At 42.3% G+C, this 21541-nt stretch overlaps 2 protein-coding genes across 2 annotated transcripts; both read right to left on the bottom strand.

Annotated features, from left to right (window-relative positions):
* Window positions 1-374: 374 nt before the first annotated feature.
* On the bottom strand, window positions 375-8073 carry LOC106667291 (probable cytochrome P450 6a14). The gene is made up of 5 exons (XM_014395150.2): window positions 7812-8073; window positions 2938-3187; window positions 2319-2851; window positions 631-1092; window positions 375-573 (listed from the first exon to the last, which is right to left on the bottom strand). The coding sequence occupies exons 1-5, from the start codon at window positions 7942-7944 to the stop codon at window positions 404-406; spliced, it is 1548 nt and encodes a 515-aa protein (XP_014250636.1). The 5' UTR covers window positions 7945-8073; the 3' UTR covers window positions 375-403.
* Window positions 8074-9972: 1899 nt separating this feature from the next.
* On the bottom strand, window positions 9973-10473 carry LOC106667253. Its single transcript, XM_014395100.1, has one exon. The coding sequence runs from the start codon at window positions 10471-10473 to the stop codon at window positions 9973-9975; it is 501 nt and encodes a 166-aa protein (XP_014250586.1).
* Between the last annotated feature and the right edge of the window lie 11068 nt (window positions 10474-21541).

The raw sequence follows: 21541 nt of genomic DNA, 5'->3' as shown, positions 1-21541 counted from the left end.
ATGGAATATAAAACTACTTTTTATCAGATAGTCAATCCATAGCCTACCTTCAAAATGGATAACAAATATATAACCTTCTATTCAGGTTTATAAATACCCTTTGACATGTAACCAATACCTTTTAACGAAGCGGATAACCAATGAGTAGCCTACTTCCTTATAGTGAGCTGGATGATAAAAACAAGTGAATATTTTTTCATTTGGATGACCATTTTTACAACCTTTGTCTTTGATGTGGATAACCTGTTAACAACCTAATTTTTTAAACGTTGGATAACCTATTAGGGCCTCCCTCTTTACAGTTGGATAACCTGCATCTTTTCGGTGGATACCTTATGCACACATTATAAACAATAAAATATACACAACAGTTTGTAGGTGTATAATTTATAAATTATTATTTTTAAGAGGTGACTTTTTCCAGATCGAAGTACAGAGGGTCTTTTGTTGATGTTATGAATGTCTTTTTACTCAGTTCAATGGGGGTTTTCGATTTGGCGTTCAGTTTGATCCTGTAGAACATGAGTATCTTGGCTATGCAGAACTTCATCTGCTGCAAGGCGAACCTCATTGCTGGAAGATTATTTAATTTAATTATAAATGATTGCTTTTGTTAATTTTTTTCTTTACCTATGCATGTTCTCGGCCCTTCGCCGAATGGCATGAATGTGCAGGGTTTCTGGAACGAATCCGGTCCGAAGCGTTCAGGGTCGAACTTCACCGGGTCAGGGTAGTACTCGTGGCTGCGATGAATGGAAAAAACCGGAATAATTAATTTCTCGCCCTGTTTGACGACGAGGCCGTTGGGAAATGTGAACTCTTTCGTGCAGTTTCTGAAGAGCACCTGGGCCGGCGGGTATTTCCTCATCGTCTCTTTCAAGCACATATCCAGGTAGGCCATGTCCTTGACGGCGTCGAAGCTGAGGATGCCTTGTTCTCGTACTTTTTCATTTATCTCCTCCCTGACTCGTTCCTGTATTCCGGGATTCTTGGACAATTCGTAAAATGCTAGATTCATGGTCGCCGCTGTTGCCTCGAAACCAGCCGTGAGGAAAACGAAAGCCTGCCCGACCATCAGATCATCTGTCACTTCTAAACATGAAAAAATCAAGTTAGGTTTTTATATTTTATAATCCATGTAAACGTTTTTCTATGTATAACCTGTAAATAACCTGCATTTTGCTTGAACAACCTTCCTTGTTGATATCAAGGTAGTATAAGTATGTTATCCATTGGTTACCTTATCTTGTTTAAATAGTTAATATATGAAAAAAATTAATTTCTTCTATTAAGAAACAACCGTTAGATGGATGACACACGGATGACTTCTATTATAACATAACCAATAACCTACTTTTCGAGAATAATAAACTAGAGGTGCCAGATAACCATATCATTACCTAAATTTTTCCTCAAAGTATAACCAATACATGACCCACCTTGCTACTCACTAAATGGTCAATAAATGTCCTATTATTCATAGAATATAAAACTACTTTTTACCATATAACCAATACTTAGCCTACCTTCAAAAATGGTTAACCAATCAATAACCTACTAATCAGGGTTATAACTACCATTAGACGTGTAACCAATACATAAACCACATTTTCCAAATGTATAGCCAATACATAACCGATTATTCAGAGAATTTCAAACTACCGTTGGTAGATAACCATAACATAACCTAAATTTTTCCTTAAAGGATAACCAATACATAACACACCTTGCTACTCAATAAATGGTCAATAAATATCCTATTATTCATACAATATAAAACTACTTTTTATCAGATAACCAATACTTAGCTTACCTTCAAAAATGGATAACCAATAAATAACCTACTAATCAGGGTTATAACTACCATTAGACGTGTAACCAATACATAAACCTCATTTGCCAAAAGTATAGCCAAAGCATAACCTACTATAGAGTATTAACTACCTTTGCTAGATAACCGTAACATAAGCTACATTTTTTGGGTAAATGATTTTATTTTATATAATGAAGGTTTGCGTTTTATTCATGAAAAGAGCCATAATGTTTACGTTATCCGAACTTTTATACATAGTATTTTTTATCGATAACATATGAATAACTTTACTTTGACATTTTATGGGTAACCTTGGGATAACCTACTCTTTTTTTAATGGATAACAGATAAATAACTCTGTTTGATTCGGATAAAGACAGCCTTTATGTTTATGTTGCTGTTAACATACGAATAACAAAAATTTTTATTTGAGTGGGGATAGCCAGTAAACAACCTACCAGTTGGACTAATAACCTAGTTGTGTGGTTATTTCTAAACTTGTTACCGAATTTGTCTGTCGTGTAGTTGTCCGAGATGTCCAAGTAGCCGTCTCCCGGGTCTCTTGAGGTCAACTCGACCGAACCTTTTTCCCTCAGCTGGAGCATCAAATCGAGGAAATCCTTCCTCTTCGTCTTTCCCTCGGTCCTGAGCCTTATCGCGTCTTTGATGATTCCGACGAAATATTCCTGGACCCGTTTGTCGTTGAAGGAGAGGCCGAGCCTCTTGGCTAGATACGGGAAGTTAAAGATGAACATGAACTTGAGGAACTTAGCTACGTTGAACTCGAATACTCTTTTGCCCATTTTTCTGAATTTGGACTCGGGATCGGCCAGGGTGCCGGAGTCGAATCCGAACGCGAATGAACCAATCACGTCCATGGCGAAACGTCCCAGGACGTCTTTCAACTCCATGCATTCCTTTTTCTCTCTGTTTATCGCCTTCATCAAATCTTCACCGATGTCCGTCATAAGTCCGTACATGGATTTCAACTTCCCTGTTGTGAATATCGGCGACAACTTCGTCCTGTAAGCCCTCCACCTTGACAAAAACGACAGTAAGTATATGGCCCAAAAATTTCACAAAGGAAAAACTTAAAAAGAAAAATCATCAATCATTTCGACTACCTTCTTCCGGACATGGTGAAAAGGTTGGCATCGATAGGGTTGAACTTTTCGTCCACTTCGAACCCGTGGTCGTAGAAATGGTTGAAATCTTTGATAAGCACAGCCTCGACGCATTCCGGGTCTTTGACAACGAGGACTGGCCGGAGGAATTCGTAGAAGCCGACTATCTTCTCGGCTGGAAACATGTCGCACACTTCTTTCAGCCTCTCGCCGTGGGATGCTTTCTTCGTCAGCGTCCTCAGAAAGTTTCCTTTACTCGGAACAAAAACAAATAAATGATAAAAAAAACCAACCTTATTTTTATTTCGTCAGGTAACCTACAAAAACAGCTCGGGAAACTAAAAAATAATCTTTATTTTTGTACATTATATTAACTCATAAAAAACGAGAAACTAGAAACCACCGGATAGTTCTGCTTATACTTTGTTAATACAAAAATGGCTACGATTTTTAGTAAAACCTAGAGTTAACCTACTATTTTGCATTTTGTTAACCGATGGCGACGATTAACCTACAAACAATCTCTCAGTTTATATATTTTTAACCTATGAAAAAAGGCGACGGTTAACCTAGAATAACCAACTACTTTGAATTTTGTTAACAGATGAAAAATGACGACGGTTAACCTACAAACTACCTCCCTGTTTATATAATTTTAACCTATAAAATGGGCTACGGGTAATCTAAAATTAACCTACTATGCATTTTGTTAACCGATAAAAAATGGCGACGGTTAACCTACAAACAACCTTCCTTTTTTAAATATGTTTTTAACCTATGAAAAATGGCTACGGGTAACTTAGAAATAACTTTCTACTTGGTATCTGTGTCAAAAAATAGTAATAATATTACTGAGTAAAGAAAAATAAATAGAAGACGAATAAAATGTAACAAAAATTTTGTCCTAGTATTTAGTTCTTACAGTTCTTGAGGAAATCGAAACATTTCGGGCTTGTCTTATCTTTATTTACAAAAGGTGCGTATTATTCGGTTTTTGATCTAAACGCAGCATACAATGAAAATCCCTTTACGCGCACAAGAGAAAAACTCAATCATTTCAAGTCCCTTAATTATTTATATTATAATTAATTCGAATTGGATACTGACAACAAAGCATCATCAATAAGCAAAATAAAAACGGTACGCTCGTTTCTCATTACGATGAAAGGACAAGGATAAATAATTATATGACGGATTATCTGTCAAGGAAACTGATCATAGTAATAAAGAAAAATAAAAGCGTTAATATTTTAAAACCCAGGACCGATGTTTTTGAAAGAAGCCGAATCTGAAGTCAGGCCAGCGGGTTGGAAATTATATGTTAAAAAAGGAACAGTCTTTAAGTGCCTTTCCAGCCCACATCCACACATAAAAATCTTCTTTCAAGAAGAAATTGTATGTCCAAAATCTAAACATTTAAAAAACCGTAGGGTGTGTGTTCCAAACTTCTTCTACATCAGTTGCAAAATTTAAATCGTGTCTTTCTTCCTCCTCCTTTATCTGCCTGAAACGCTCAGAATACCAGTTGGAATTAAAAACAGATTCAAAATGACGAGCTATTCGCTCAACAATTTGAAACGGTTCTGTTATGACCATGTCTTCTGCACGAAGTATTGGCATAATTGGGGGTTTTCTTTTGCCCGAAATTGCCCTGATCTTCCTCCATATATCCGAGGATTCCATACGTGGTGTTAAATTGGAAATTAAATATTTTAGAGAGTTTTGTTTGGCTTCCTTTATTACTCTTCTTTCTTTGGCTCTGGATTTACGAAAGTTTGACAAATTTTCATCAGTCGGAAACCTCCACAGCCGTCTTAGGGCCTTTTTTTGCTCTACAGACAGGTTCGCATTCCCTATTTATTTTGGAATCGCTTCAGAGGCGGCAGCTTTACTTTTTTTCCGTAAACGTGGCAACGTCAATGTTGACGTTGTTACATAGATTTCCTAATCTGGGAGGGTTCTAAGGTGGGCAATTTGTACATTCAAAAATATTGACAGGAGGATCCATAAAATTTTTACCATAGTTTCTACCATTTTTGGTTTCGATTCTTTTTGGCAAGATGACAGATTTTGGATTAAGTTCAGTGAGTTGTTCCCTGACTCCGTCTGACAACCAATTTCTTTCGTGCCATTTTAACTTTTTCGGCAAAGGTAATCCCTTTTTGAATAAGGCCAGAGCCTATTAGGGGCTTTGCTTGATTAAACGTTATTTTATTTTTCACTTTCAGCTCCAAAACTTGGGTTTCATATTTATATTTTGGGCAATAACGCGCCAAGGTGTTATGTGGGCTTTGATAATTCATGCACACTGGAGACTGACAAGGAACAGTCTTTTCGTGCCTTTCCAGCCCTCATCCACACATAAAAACCTTCGTCTTACAAGAAGAAATTGTATGTCCAAAATCTAAACATTTAAAACACCGTAGGGGAGCAGGAATAAAGGGTCTTACGGCTATCTTCATGTAGGCAACATACAATTCTTTTGGAGGACACGGAGTATTGAATGTGACAACCCATGAAAAAGATGTCCTACCATCTTTTCTTTTTAACCGATGAATGTTTATGACATTAGAACTCTTTAATTCTTCGAGGAGTTCTTCATCAGTAAACTATTTCAAGTCCCAGCAAGAAATTACACCTTTTGAGGTGTTCAATTTTAATTTCTTTCAACCTTTATCGTGTATTTTCTAAATTTTTAATTTTCGTTATTTTATTACCTTGTTCCTCATTGAACGCGTCAATATAAATTACACCGTCACGACCTTTTTTTATGTGTACTACTTTCCCGACTTCTCTATTTATTATTCTACATATTCTTATTGGCGATAGTGAGTGAAGGCCGCCATTATCTTTCCCATCCGATCTACAAATAATAAAATGTCTTGCCCCAGAAGTAGAAACTACAGGAGAGGGAGTCCTATTTAGAAGGGGTAATCGATTTCGAAAACCTTCTCGACCCACTTGGCCGAAAGGGCCTTTCAAATGATTTTGGAAAATTTTGAAAAAACAGATGACGTTTAAAGAAAAAGAAAAAAACTAAATAAATAAATCTTACCCAACCCTGAAACCAGGTTTCTAGAGAGAGTCAGTCCCCAAACTTCCCAATATGGAATACGAGCTATAAACTAGCACCCAGCAGACTTGTCTAATCGTCGTCAAAATATTTATCCAATTGAACTCACCTCACCAAAAAATACTTCAAAAAACACTAGACTGACAAAGGGACGTCCTAGCTTCCACAATACACCACAATCATGCACTTATTACATTAATAAACCTCAAAACGTTTTTTCCCGGAACGGAAATTCTTGCTTGTTACAAGTTTTATAGTCCTATTATTATTATATTATTATTATTATTTTCACGCCCTAACATCCAAACCTTCTATTTTAGGTTAGCTAGTTCGAATTTTTGTTCCATAATTTAAACATTTCCCATAGGCTAGTATGGCCGATAATAATAATAATAACAATGGAATCAGACTACCAACCATTACAGCATGAGTATAGGCTCAAAGTTGTCCTTTCATTCTTCCATTCGAATACTATAAATACACTAATGCTACTTAACAATAATAANTATATATATAAAACGAAGAAGGTTAGATAAGCTGCAATATTTTTAAATCAATGACGGATGTTTTTAAAAACTTTATAATTGAACAAGGCGAAGACCGGAATTAAGCCCAGTAATAGCTCATCTGAAGTGAGGCCAGCGGGTTGAAAATTATATGTTAGAAAAGGAAATTTTATATTTCAAAAATAAACCTAATAAATAATGAACAGTAGTCCCCGAATCTCTAAAACACCTCGTTTTTAAATACACCGATGGACAAATTTAATGCAACACTCAATTTATTTAGTTTAGAATTAAATTCAACATCTTTCTACATCAGTTACAAATGATTAGGAACTATCGTGGCAAAATTAAATAGTAAATAATGTTTTTTGTCCTTTGTACTGATTAATCCCATTTGCACAAAAACTATACCTGTCCATTCTGCTAAGCCTCTTCTTTAGGATTCTTACTTTTAAATCTTTTTCAATGGCTCTAGTCAGGCATTTGGGTAAGTGTGACTGTGTCGGGATCATAACATTGTTAGAGGAAGCGCGAAGTCGACAGAAATGTAAAATCACTTTACAATAGGAAAGGTACATTGGCGCTTCAGAGAAACAGGGCTTCATACTGGAAGGCCAGCCAGGAGAGAGTCGGCCTAGTTGTACGGACGAGAGAGACGCGAAACCGCAGCATTACGGGAAATGAGATAAGAAATCTGATAAGACAAGTCAGAAATATTTCGATTTCCTACAGGACTGTAAGAACAACGCGGCTAATAGACCTCTTCATACCACAGCTCAGAAAACGTCCAGGCTTCGCACGTGAATGTGAATTGGACACTGTAGGATTGGGGACATTGGACAGATGAGGTGAGAGTTGATCTCAAATCCTCAGATGGGCCTAATTTTATTTGGAGACGAGAGAATGGTACGCCCCATGCTCTACGGTTTTCTCAGGTGGCATTCCACGGTGGGTCGTTGATGACCTAGGGGTTGCATTTCCTTGGAGCCCTCACCGAATTAGTTGTCGTGCGAGCTGTCGCTACATGCGAGTAACATAAAAGGATAATGCCAGGGCCCATAATGAACGTATTGCTTATGAGTAAGTACCAAGTTGAGTGCTTGGTGTGGCAAGGTCGTCGTCCAGATTTGAAGCCGTATCAATTTAACGTACGGCTTCGAAACCCAGGTCCTAACGACCTAGAAGAGTTGGAAACGACCGTTCTCGATGCAAAAAAAAATATATATCGGAAAATCTGAAAGTAGGATCCCTTGGGGCGTAAGAGTCATTGTAATTCCGACGGAATCAGTCCTCACCTAGGAATAGCACCGGTTCCTCGTGTTTCACCCCTCGATCCTTCCACGTCCTGTAAATCTTCTTCGTCCTGTAGACGGCGTAGGTCAGGACGCACACCGCCACTGTCAGTAGAGACGTCGTCAACCAAGGCATGATCGTATATGGTCGATTTCACCAGATCTCGCAAATATTGATTAATCCTCACCCCCATCCTAGGCTAGATATTTTCCTTTTTTTCTACTACCAATGGTAAACATGCCAAAACCGGAATCCGAGGTTAAATAAATCCAAGATTATTATTTATATTTAAATAAAAAAATATAATATATTCGATCAATTCAACTTAATTAACCTTCGAGTGTTTTTTTAAATATATTATATTACAATTTTTTCAAGCAGTTTTCAAAGCTGATCTAGTTGTATAACTATTTAAAAAAGGCATAAAAGGATTTTTCCTTAATTCAAGGAAAATTAGATTTTTTAAATATAATATTATGAATTATAAATGTATATAAAAAAACACACAGATAAACTAGAAATATCGTGTTTTTTTTTTGTGAGAGAACTACTCAAAAAAATGAATAGGGATATTTGTAATTTATTCTTATTATATTAATTTTAATTAAATTAACCGATATATTCTTGTTAGTTGGATAAAACAAAATAGAAAATACAAAACAAATGTGTAGAGATTAGTGACCGTTAATCGATAGTTATTCAGATATCGTGAGACCTGACCGCATCTCACGATATCTGAATAACTACAAAACAAAAGTAAAAAAATGTTAATCCTTATTTTTTTATTACGTATTTATTTAAAAATAGTAAGCATGAACATTACTCATATTCCAATAAATTATACTTTTTATCTAAGGTTTTCGGTTGAGATGAAAAGTTAGTGTCACGAGCGGGATTCGAACCCACGACCTTCTTCTGATCGACATTTGAAAATATGGCAAAAGAGTGAAAATTGGAACGGTTGTAGGTTGAGATAAGCAGTATAAAGTATAAACGTACCAAGTATAGCCTGTAAATAACCTGCATTTTTCAAGAATGACCTTCCTTGTGTTACAGCTTCCTTACTGCGGCTGCACGTACGTTGGCGGTAGCTCAGTGGAGAAGGGGGGAACGTGTTGAAGGGAGAGACAAGTGATGGTCGGTGAGGAGGTGAAAGTTTATTTATAGGTTACGTTGAGCGCCACGGTATTTTTGGGGAAGGATAAATACCGAAACCAGGGGATAAAAAGGAAAAGAAAAGTAGAACAAAAGGAAGGGAAGCGATGTAGCGCTTCTGGCTCTTAAGTAGTATATATCTTAGTAAGGTATTATCTTACTTAGGTTTAAAACTACGATTGAAAAAAAAAATGAATACTAATCACAACTATTCTATTTACATGCAAGTACATAGGCAAATCCTTTTAAATTAAAAGCTAACAAAAGGCCGAAACTTATAGCTAATGTCTCTAGTCCAGAATTATCAGGCCTGATAAAAAATTGGAAATGTACCAACTCACGGGATCACTCCTCACTTGCCGGGATCAGCCCCTTCCTCTTCGTAGGAACTCATCGATCAGTCCGACTAGGTTCACAAACCACACACACACACACATACACTTAAAAAAAACACAATATTTTCTTTTCCTCGCGGAGACCACCTCTTCCTAAGAAGGTCTATATCCAACTGACTCCCCTTGCCTTTTTTTCTTTGTTTTTTTCAGTCTCGGAACCAGTGCCCTCCCGACCAGCATCTTGCAGGCCGCGAATTGCTTCCTGCTTCTTGCGCTTCTCTTCTCGGTTCGTCCCGCCACTATTTAAGCTTTATTAATTTTTTTCCCGAGAAGAAGGAAAAAAATGTAATAATATCTTCTTACCACAAAAAAAAATAAATTAAAAAAAAAAGATTTGTTGGTCAGGATTTCATTAGTTCCTCATAAAAGGAAAAGAAAATCTGGCTGCACGGAACTTCACAATTAGCTTGGATCAGTCCTGTTTCCCTTCTAGCCGTCTGACTCAGGATGTGGTTTCATGTTCTCTACATGCCACACTCCTACCGAACGTTTAGTGTCAATCTCTTCTAATTCGTACATCTCTGGAGACCTCTTATTCCTTGTACGACGCCACACAATTTGGCCTTCGGCGTATTCAACTTTTCGTCTCCTTAAGTTATGCTCTACTCGACCTCTAGTACGCTCGATCCAATCTATCTTGTACTTCTTTGAACAAGATAGGCATATCCCGCAACTTGCGTTCATGTTCCGTTCTGTTCACATCTAGACCTAAACCATCATTCTCCAGGTCGTTGTCGTAATCCTCACCTGACCTCGCCAATTCCTTTCCACGGTTAAGGTAGGCCGGGGCGAATCCGGTCCCTTCGTGCACCGCTGTCTTCAGGGCAAATGCCAGACGCGGCAGCTCCTTGTCCCAGGTCCTCTGGTTATCCCGCACGTACGACGCCATCATTGTTTTTACCACACGATTCACTCGTTCAGTGGGGTTGGCCTGCGGCGGATGGTATAACGGAGTGAACCAAACCTTTACCCGATGCTGCTCCATTTTGGTCATAAATTCCCGGCTCCTGAATTGGCCCCCATTGTCACAGATTATCACTTGGGTAACACCAAACATATAGAACACACGTTCTTCAAGGAGTTCGACGACCTTCCTTGAGGTAGCTGTACGCATAGGTAGCAAGACTGAATACTTGGTGAAGTAGTCGCTCACCACCAGTAAAAACCTATGCTGCCTTGTGTGTATAGCGGCAATGGTCCCATCAAGTCGGTTGTAACGATCTGCCATGGCCTTTCGGCGACTCTTCTTTTCCCCATTAGGCCAGCCGGCGCTTTCTGAAGAGGTTTCATGGAAAGACATATCTCGCATCTTGCGACATACCTGGAAACATCAGAAGCCATACCAGGCCAATAATAGGCTTCTTTGATCCTTTGTAAAGTTTTGTATGCTCCCAGATGTCCCGAGATAGAACTGTCATGATAGTCCGTAATCAACGGCGACCGACGGGATTTTGGAACCACTAACTTCCATGGTCGGTCTTCTCCTAGTATTTTCCTCTTATCTACTACGCGTTTATACAATTTTGTATTCTCCACTCTCCAACTTGGGTATTTTTCTGCGTGACCAGCCACCTCTGTCATCATCTTGGCGTACCACTTATCTCCAGCGGCCGCCGTACAATCCACCACACAAACATCCTCCTCACCTTCATTCCGGCGAGATAAAGCATCTGCCGCCTGGTGGCTCTTCTCCGGACGATGTTGTATGTTGAAGTCGTACTGTTGCAGCTTGATGGCCCAACGCGCCAATCTACCTTGAGGATCTTTCAGATTGTGTAGCCATTTTAATGCCATATGATCAGTTATCACCGTAAACTGCATCCCTTCTATGTACGGGCGAAATTTTTCGATTGCCCAGAGAACCGCGAGGCATTCGTGTTCGATAGTCAAGAATTTCCGCTCTGAGCTAATGAGACTCCTGCTGGCGTACGCAATTGCCTTTTCGCCGTCTTAGTGCATTTGAGAGAGGATAGCACCTAGTCCTGAGGCTGACGCATCAGTTTGTAAAATAAACGGTCTCGTAAAGTCCGGGCACGTCAGAATCGGTGCAGATAACAACTTCTCCTTGATCTGTGCGAATGCGTGTTCTTGAGCAGATCCCCACTGCCATTTCTTCCCCTTCTTAAGTAGTTCGATCAGTGGAGAAATGACCGTTGAAAAGACTGGAACAAATCTGCGGTACCAGCTCTCTAATCCGAGGAAATGGCGGACCTGTCTCACCGTCTGTGGTGTTGGGTAGGTGAAAACCGACGCTACTTTTTCGGGGTCCACATCGCCGTTTACCACATCTCCCAGATATGGTACGGACGGCAGAATCAACATTTTTCCCAGTTTACGGAAAGTTTTGCGTCCGCCAACCTCTTTAAAACCTCTTCCAGGACGTACAGATGCTTTTCGAAGGTAGGCGTCACCATTATAATATCGTCAAGATAGACGAACACATATGGCTCTAAATCTGCCCCTAACACTTGATCAATCAGTCGCTGCCACGTCGCCAAACGGCATGCGAGTGAATTGAAAAAGCCCCCTTCTCGGCACGGTAAAGGCCGTTTTCTCGCAGCTACCTGCTTCCAAGGGTATCTGCCAATAGGCTGATTTAATATCTAGAGAGCTCATATAGTTCCCATCCCGCAGCCTATCCAGAATATGAGACACGTACGGGATTGGGTAAGCATCCCTTTTCGTAACTGCGTTCAGTTGTCTGTAATCTACGCAAAATCGGTTGGAACCATCCTGTGTTTTTACCAACACAACCGGGGAACTCCAGGGGCTTTTTTATGGAACCACTACACCACTGGCCAACTCGTCCAGTTCCTTATTTAGCTGGGTCTGGATATGCGGAGACACCGGGTAGTACCGCTGTTTAATTGGTTTAGAGTCTGCCGTATCAATGTAGTGGTGTACCTTATCGGTATGTCCCAACTTGGGAGAAAGAGCGCCTCTCCAACGTCGTACCACTTCTTGGAGCTTTTCTTTTTGATCTTCTTCCAGCCGCGATTCCCCTATTAGTAAGGGTTCGGTTCTCGCTACACAAGAAACATCGCCAAATTCCCATGTTCCTTTCCGCACATTGGGAACGATTTTCATTGTGCGCCAGAAATCCACGCCCAAGATCAAATCCGAGTTCAGCCGATCTACAACCAAAAAATTAATGGTCTGAACTTTCCCGAGAAGTTCGACAGGCAGCAAGACGGAACCCAGCACTGAAATAAAGGTGCCATCTGCCTATGTCAGCTTCAGGCTTTCCCATGAATCTAGCGTAATACCTAGCTTCCTAAAGGCTTCCCAGACCTCCTTGCTCACCAACGACCTGGTTGCTCCGGAATCCAATAAGCCGACTTCCTCCCGTCCATAAATCGAAACCGTCAAGTAAGGTCTCCTGTCCCCCATCGGGTGCTCCAATGATTGGTTAGGCCGACGACAAACTTCCTTCACTGTGGTCAACCATTCCTGCCATTTGGTGGAGTTGCGGTTGGACTGAGGGGGATCTATTCGAGTCTTGTCCGCCTAGCCCCGAACCCCGGATCCGTTTCCCGTCCCTCGACGGCATCCACATGCTTCAGTAGAGACATCCCGTCGGCCACACCTATCGCAGAATGGCTTCTTTGGAGCCTTGCACAGACGGAAAGGGTGCCCTGGTTGTTCGCAATTCCAGCAGATCAGTTTGTTTGTCCGGTTCGAGAACTCCTTTCTTCTGGGATCGTCCTTATTTTCTCAAGACACTCTCTTTGGTGGAATAGAGGGATGTACTTCAGCCACGCTAACACTCCCTTGGCGACCCAGAGGCGTGTAACACAAATCCGGCTCCACGAGCCGTCCACGCACAGGGGGTGGCCGATGCGCCGCCATTCGCCATCGGCTTTCTTCTAATAGTCGTCCCTTTTCCTTTAAGTCTTTCAGGGAGTTTATCGATTGAGGTGCCAGCCGATCAACATAAAACGGGTGTAAATTCTTCCTGATGATCCTAAACATTTCATCCTCTGCCGGCAATGAAGGTAGGCGGAAGAAATAATTCTTCATAACACTGATGAACATCCCCATGGTCTCATCCTCACCCTGAGTTCTGGCACGAATCTCATCCCACAGTCGATGTTCGTAGTCCATCGGTTGGAACTCTTCCCGCAGTTCCTGCTTAAGTTCTCCCCAGCTGGACACCTGCTCCTTATTGCTCTATACCAAATTAGAGCTTTTCCATTGAAGAGGTCACACGCGGAATAGAAAAGATCCTCATCATCAACATTCCTGCTGATCTTCAGTTCTTCCACTATTTCCAGAAACGCGTTTACACTGCTGAGATCTTGTCCATCCCCAGAAAATTTCAACCCCCACTCACTCACGGGTACCTGCCTCTTCTGAACCCGGTTAGACTCCTGGCGAGTCTCGGAGGCACCCCCATTTGTACAGGTTGTTGGGAGAGGAGTTCGCATACTAACTGACGATTCATCTCCCGTAATATCCAAATCGGTCTTCCTACCCTTTCCGACCTTCCTTCTTCTCATGATGGTTTATCTTGACGCCGGCGATTAAGAACATAGCGAGTGACTTAAAGCGAGACCCTATCGGCGATGTTGATACAACCATGAAAGGAATAGTTGCTGAATTGAAATGCTGTATTAGCAAAATACAGCAATTCGGAACAAAGAATGGCATGAACAGTTCAAGAAATGAAAAGGTTTCCTGCAACCCCCAAAAGGATACTACCAATCATACAAACGGACGTAATAACTCAGAAATTGAAAAAAGAAATACAGAACAAACATGGTCGACAGTGGTATCCAGAAGAAACAAAACAAAATCACCTGACAAGCCTACTCCTCAGAAAAACACTAAACAAGCTTCACTGAACATCACAACAGATAACATTGACAAACCTGCTGTAAAGAGCAAGCTATTCAGGACAGGACCTCGTTAATGAGAAAGGCAAAAGAAGCCGCCGCGAACGATACTAAATTAGTCTTTATTGACCCACGTGAGAAAATGGACTCCCAGGAGGTCCTTAAGAAAGTGAAGGAAATTATTAACCCTAGAGTGACTCGCATCCGTATCGAAGACATAAGGATAACTGCTAAGGGCGGTGTAGTGGTCAAAGTGGAAGCCCCGGACGACAGGCAAACTCTGTTAACGAATGATGCACTTGCATGAATCCGAGAATATTGATCCTGCGTGTCCCTAAGGAGATTCAACCGGAGGACCTCTCAGAACAGTTGTGTGTGAACAATGGCCAGGAGGAAGCCTGGGAAAGGACCAATATCCGGCCACTTTTCACTCTAAAGTACGGCACCGGCACCAGAGAAGAGTCCCCGCATCTATCCTGGGTAGTCGAGGTGGATCCGCGTACGTGGAAAGACGCAACAACCCGAGGCAAGGTTTACCTGGACTACCAGGTATGTACAGTCAAGGACTATACAGGCGTCACCCCCTGCCACAATTGCCAATTGTACGGGCACATAGCGGCGGTGTGCCCCAAAAAAGACCCGGTCTGCGGCATCTGCGCCGATACCCACGACACAAGGCAGTGCCCACGCGAAACGACACGGTGTATCCATTAACACCGAGCGGGCAAGGACAGTAGCCATCATGTGGGTTCTTTACAGTGCGAGGCACACGCGCGAGTCATTGCCAGAGCCTGGTGCGCCACGGACTATGGGGAAACCATGGATACTGGCGGGAAGCACAAGAACAATGCCGACCAAGGCAAACAAGACGCAGTCCTTATTACCATGGACACGGACGTTCCAGAGGATGGCACCGTCCGTACGGCTGAGCAATGATGGGCCCACATCGCCAAAAATATGGGTTCAAAATCGCCCAGATAAATTGCCGCAAGTCTGAGGCAGTCATGGCTGAGGCTCGTGCTTTGGCCTATCAACAAAGGATCCACGTCCTCCTTGTGCAGGAACCGTGCAGCAGAGAAGTCGATAGAGCCATGGGGCTGGCAGCGAGAGTATCCGAAACCGTGAGTCGGCGCCTTCGAGGGCAGTGGTGTACATCCTTGATAAGGAGACCAAGGCCATGTCGCTCGAGGAGTGCACCAGTGACTTAGCCTGCTGTTTGATGGAACGAGACAATAAAGAAATAGAGGTGGTTCGGCCTATTGCGACCGCCTGCATTTCCCGGATTCGTAGACTTATGGACAGGCATAGGGGAAAAAATATCATATTAGGAGGCGATTTCAACAGCCACCACACGGCATAGGGAAACAGACGCGTTGATGTGCGAGGCCAAGCTGTAATTGAGTTTGCCGAAGACACAGGCCTGCTACTACTGAATGCTGAGGATTCTCCGGCTACATATAGTGCCTCCCAGGGCGAGTCAGCGGTCGATCTTGTATTGATGACTCCATCCCTGCACCGCCGAACGGGTGGGTTCTCCATCGATGCTACCGCGACGACCAGCGACCATGCATGGATTCGATTTAATGTGTGCCCGGAAGAATCGTGACGGCGGAAAATAGAAAAGGGGCGAATACATGTGGCCTCTATCGATCCAAAATTTTGGTAAGAGCAGTAGAAGGTGACCTTTTACAAGAAGGGACCACTCTCCTCTGGCCTACCGTGAACAAAGAAGAGATAGATGAGAAGGTGGCCATTATTACAACGGCCATCACAGACAATGCGGACAGAGCGAGTCGCCCTGCTTGGGTCGCCGGGGGCCGGTGTGGAGGACGAGTACAAAGCAACGGCGCAGCGCTGGAGACGTGCCTACCATCGTAGTCAAGACCCAGAAGTACGAGAGGTATGTCGAATTGCCTACTACGAAGTGAAGAAAAAATTTAGGAAAGTGTTGCGCCGTTCGAAAAGAAAAACCTGGCGCTGTTTCGTGGAGGAAGAGGATGCGCCCAAGTGGGGTCTCCACTTTAAAGTTGCAAGTGGCAAAGTAACCAGTAGAATGGCCGGAGAGCCGTTTGAACGCAGACAGCAGGGAATGCGCGCGGCAGGCCTGGCCCTACTAGAGGAAGCTTTCCAAAAAGACTCGGCAACTGATGATAAAGAGGAGCATCGGATTTCGCGTGCCAGGGCAAACAACATCGTGGTGGACGGACAAGCGTGGACTGAGGAAGAAGTGACCCGTGCAATGGGAAGTCTCCGGAAGGGCCGTGCGCCCGGGGTGGACCGGGTGGATGCGTGCGTTGTCAAGATGTGTGCCGATGTGCTAATTCAATACATCCATCAGTTGATGGTAGACTGTCTACGAGCTGGATACTTTCCCTCGGCGTGGAAAGAGGCGCGGGTGTGTGCATTCCTCAAGGCTGGCAGGCCGGTGGATTTCCCGGGATCGTACCGGATGATCTCCCTCCTGTCGGTCTTGGGGAAGGCGTTTGAGCACCTCGTGCTGGCAAGGCTCCGATGTTCCCTTAGTCCAGGCCTGCATCCGGGTCAGTACGGTGGCATGCAGGGAAGGAGCACGACTCACGCTGTCCGGGAGATTGCCGACCTGGCGTCGAACTCGACCTCCAGATATGTGGTCGGTATATTTTTCAACGACAGGAAGGCTTTTGACCGGATGTGGTGGCCCGCTGTCATGAATAGCCTTATTTGTTGTTGCATTGACAATGACTTATGTGCTCTTATCATCAGTTATCTGAGTGACCGACGCGTAACATTGCCGGAGTACGGAAAGGACTGCGAGCGGGTCGTTGAGATGGGGATACCGCAGGGTTCCGTGCTCGGCCCGTTCCTCTGGTCCCTGCTCTATGATGGCGCATTGAGAGAGATGGAGAGCGCGGGCCTTAACGCGATCGCCTACGTAGACGATCTGGCGGTCGTTCTGCTTGCCAATACCAAAGCTGGAATTGAGGCACAAGGCCATACGGTGGTTGCAGTCTTGACTTCATGGTGCAGGAGAGGTAAGCTGAACCTGGCACCGGAAAAGACCGAGCTAATGCTCTTGAAAGGGTCATTAAATATGAGGTCGCCTCCAGTAATAAGAATTGACGGACAAACGATTAGGGCACCAGATGTCGTGACTACTTGGGAGTCAAGATGTCCGCAGGATTGAAGTTCGGAGCCAATGTTCGGTACGCAAGAGATAAAATCCCAGCTCGTGTCGCTGCCATAAGGGCCATGTGTGGCGCGGCGTGGGGCGTCTCCTACCGGAGCAGACAGATATATTATTGGGCATTGTGCCAGTCGGTCCTCCTGTATGCGGCCCCAGCGTGGGTGCGCGGGCTACGGGCGGCTGACTGGGCAATAGCCTTGAGTGCCCAGAGAACAGCGCTATTAGTTGTAACACAGGCGTACCGGATGACATCGACAGATGCCCTCCAGGTCATAGCCGGAAGGCCACCACTCGATCTGCAGGCAAGGGCTGTGTCCGCCGCCTGGGAGCAAATGGGCATCAGCCTAACATTCCTATAACCAATGCACAGGATGCCACCACATGGATGTTTGTGGAATGGCAGCGCCGGTGGAACGGGTCGATCATGGGCAGGTACACGTACCGAATCTTCCCGAGCGTAGAAAGAAGAGCCCAGGCAAAGCATGTCCATGTGGACCATTACATGGCGCAACTCCTGACGGGACACGGCGACTTTTCGGCCAAATTGTTTAGATTTGGCCTAAAGACCAGCCCGTTATGGCCCTGCGGAAACGAGGAGACAGCTGAACATGTTATTTTAGAGTGCGAAATGTATAGCATCCATCGAACTCGATGGCTGTTTGAAACAAATACCGAGGTAGCCAACATCAGTTCATTGCAAGGCATCGTTGCTAGCCCAGATGGCTTTAAGGTCACCATAAGATACTGGAAGGCAGTAATGCGGCAAAAAGGCTGGCCTGCCTAGCAAGCAGTGCCGCCTAAGCATCATGCCATAGCTACAGAGCTAGCCACATTGCTCTTCCCCCATGTCCCAGCCGGACGCCTCCGCGAAGCCCATCCTGTGGGCGCTATTGTGGCGCCGCAAAGTTCCGGCGGGGGAATTTGAGCCACGACCACTAGGCAGTTACCTGCAAAGCTCTTCTAAGGGCCTAGAAGCGGGACACGTAGAAAAGACCTAGTGGTTTTTCTATACTGGCGTCTCTCTCCTCTTATGACGGGCCCCACGTTGGGCGCCAAAATTGTTACAGCTTCCTTACTGCGGCTACACTTACGTTGGCGGTAGCTCAGTGTTGAAGGGGGAGACGTGTTGAAGGGAGAGACAAGTGATGGTCGGTGAGGAGGTGAAAGTTTATTTATAGGTGTTACGTTGAGCGCCACGGTATTTTTGGGGAAGGATAAATACCGAAACCAGGGGATAAAAAGGAAAAGAAAAGTAGAACAAAAGGAAGAAAGGGAAAAGGAAGGGAAGCGATGTAGCGCTTCTGGCTCTCTTCTTTCTGATGGCTCTTCCAACCAGGGTTATGATGAGAGCTAAATGATGAAGTTCTTCCTGCTTCTATCCGAGTAAATCGTTAACACAAGCAAGATATCTTAAGGTATTATCTTACTTAGGGTTTAAAACTACGATTGAAAAAAAAAAAGAATACTAATCACAACTATTCTATTTACATGCAAGTACATAGGCAAATCCTTTTAAATTAAAAGCTAACAAAAGGCCGAAACTTATAGCTAATGTCTCTAGTCCAGAATTATCAGGCCTGATAAGAAATTGGAAATGTACCAACTCACGGGATCACTCCTCACTTGCCGGGATCAGCCCCTTCCTCTTCGTAGGAACTCTTCGATCAGCCCGACTAGGTTCACAAACCACGCACACACATACACTTAAAAAAAAACAATATTTTCTTTTCCTCGCGGAGACCACCTCTTCCTAAGAAGGTTTATATCCAACTGACTCCCCTTGCCTTTTTTTCTTTGTTTTTTTCAGTCTCGGAACCAGTGCCCTCCCGACCAGGATCTTGCAGGCCGCGAATTGCTTCCTGCTTCTTGCGCTTCTCTTCTCGGTTCGTCCCGCCACTATTTAAGCTTTATTAATTTTTTTCCCGAGAAGAAGGAAAAAATGTAATATTTGTTGATAACAAAGTTGGATAAGTAGGTTATTGATTAGTTACCTTTTCTTGTTTTAATTGTTATCCTATGGAAAAAATTAATTCCTTCTATTGAGGAGAAATCTATTAACATCCAACATCTAAATTCGTTAGATGGATAACACATGAATAACCTACCCGCTTGATAGGTAACCTACTACCTAATGGTCAGGTTGGTTATCGGAAAGTAGTCATGAATAACCGATTTCTCTACGGATATCATAAGAAGAATTTACGTTTTTTAATGATAATCCAAGAAAAGCCTACTTTTTAAGGAATAACCGGTGCATAATCTACACTATTGGTGACAAATTATTTCTTTATTAGACAACCTATTAAAAAAATTTAAAAAAAACATTCTAATCTTAATAACTAACTATTAGATCGATAACATATGAATAACATACCTGTTTAATAGATAACCTGATTGGATAAATAGGTCATTCGTTGGTTATCGGAACATAGTCTTATTTAGGGATGGCTCGATAACTTACTCTTCGGTAAACAACTAACGACTCTTGCCAGATAACCATTACGCAACCTGTATCCCTCGTAGAAAACTCATAAAACTTAATATGTTTTTTTAAAATAGATTATCTAATAAAGTAATAATTTTTCACCCATAGTGTAGGTTATTCACCGGTTATCCTTTAAAAAGTAGGTTTTTCTTTTATTATGATTAAAAAAGGTAAATTGTTCATATCATATCCATTGAGAATTCAGTTATTCGTGACTACTTTCCGATAAGCAATGAGTAACCTACCTGACCAGTAGGTTATCTATCAAGCAGGTAGGTTATCCATGTGATATCCATCTAACGAATTTAGATGTTGAAAGTTATTGTATTGTTCCTCAATAGAAGAAATTTTTTCATTGGTTAACTATTAAACCAAGAAAAGGTAACCAATGAATACTACTACTTATCCAACTTTGTTCTCAACAAGGAAGGTTGCACCTTGCAAAATGCAGTTCATTTACAGGTTATACTTATTACGTTTACACTGTATACTCCTTACCTCAAACTACTACCGTTCGAATTTTCCCTCTTTTGCCATATTTTCAAATCTATGCGAAGGTAGTGGGTTCGAATCCCGCTCATGACAGTTTTTCGTATCAACCAAAAATCTTAGATAAAAAGAAAAATTAATTGGAATAAGTAATATGATCAATTAGGACCACTAAGCGTATGTGGATTAATTACTCATAATGTAAGCAAACATCTTTTCTTGTCTTTTCTCAATTTTAATCCAGCTGTATTCTCTTTAACCATGGAAGGACCATCATGTTGAACCAGAAGTTCGCAAAATTATTGTGAGAATGAGTCATCGAGGTCACCGGCAAGTGGATATTGCAGAGGCTTTAGCCCGATTCCGAGAGACTGGAAGTACAAATAGGAGGCCTTATAGTGAATCTCGCATTGAGACAGTACGGGAGGACAGAAATATTGTCATTGGTGCAAGACGGTACCATTCCCATAAGTACAAGATGTTTTGCCAAGGACTTTATCAAGTCGGTCTCACATCGTTCATTTAGGTCATTAACCAACTAATTTCTAGCTCGATAACCTAAACTTGACCTCTCGAAGGAAAACGTTTATAAAGCTTCTTTGTTGTCTTGTAATCAGTAAAAGAACCAATTTTCATAGAACAGCCAAGCCTAAATTCTTTTTGTCTGAAGGGTAACCAACGCTTCTCCAAATATATAATGTCCGTCTTCTCCAAATATACAATGAACTACCACCTTAAACAGTGGATAACCATTAAATAACCAACCTTCCATAGATTAATCCAGTCAGTTCAATCAACACTTCAAACAAATAATTTTTCACTTGATAACCTAATCGTAACTTCTCGATGGATAGCTCTTATAACGTTTATTTTTCGTCTTACAACCAGTAAATTATATCCCTCTTTATGTATGGATAATTTTTTGGCGTATAATCAATACATAACCTTCATTATAAGAATAGCCATTTCTTGCCAGATAACCATAACAGAACCTACATCCCTCAATGGATAATAAATTACGTACCTCTCCAATTACACTATCTATTTTATCTTAAGGGATAAATAGTAAATAACTTACTTTTAATTGATTCATCCAGGCAGTTCAGTGAGGTCATGAGGCAACCAATTCTTGCTTGATATCCTAAACGTAATATCTCGATGGAAAACGCTTATAACGCTAACTTGTCGTCTTGTTACAATAAATGACCTA

Source organism: Cimex lectularius, unplaced genomic scaffold (genome assembly GCF_000648675.2).
Source record: "Cimex lectularius strain Harlan isolate CLEC.00 unplaced genomic scaffold, Clec_2.1 scaffold10, whole genome shotgun sequence".
Taxonomy (NCBI): Eukaryota; Metazoa; Arthropoda; class Insecta; order Hemiptera; family Cimicidae; genus Cimex; species Cimex lectularius.
Note: the sequence above shows the minus strand (reverse complement) of the source record. Positions and strands in the feature narration are given on the sequence as shown.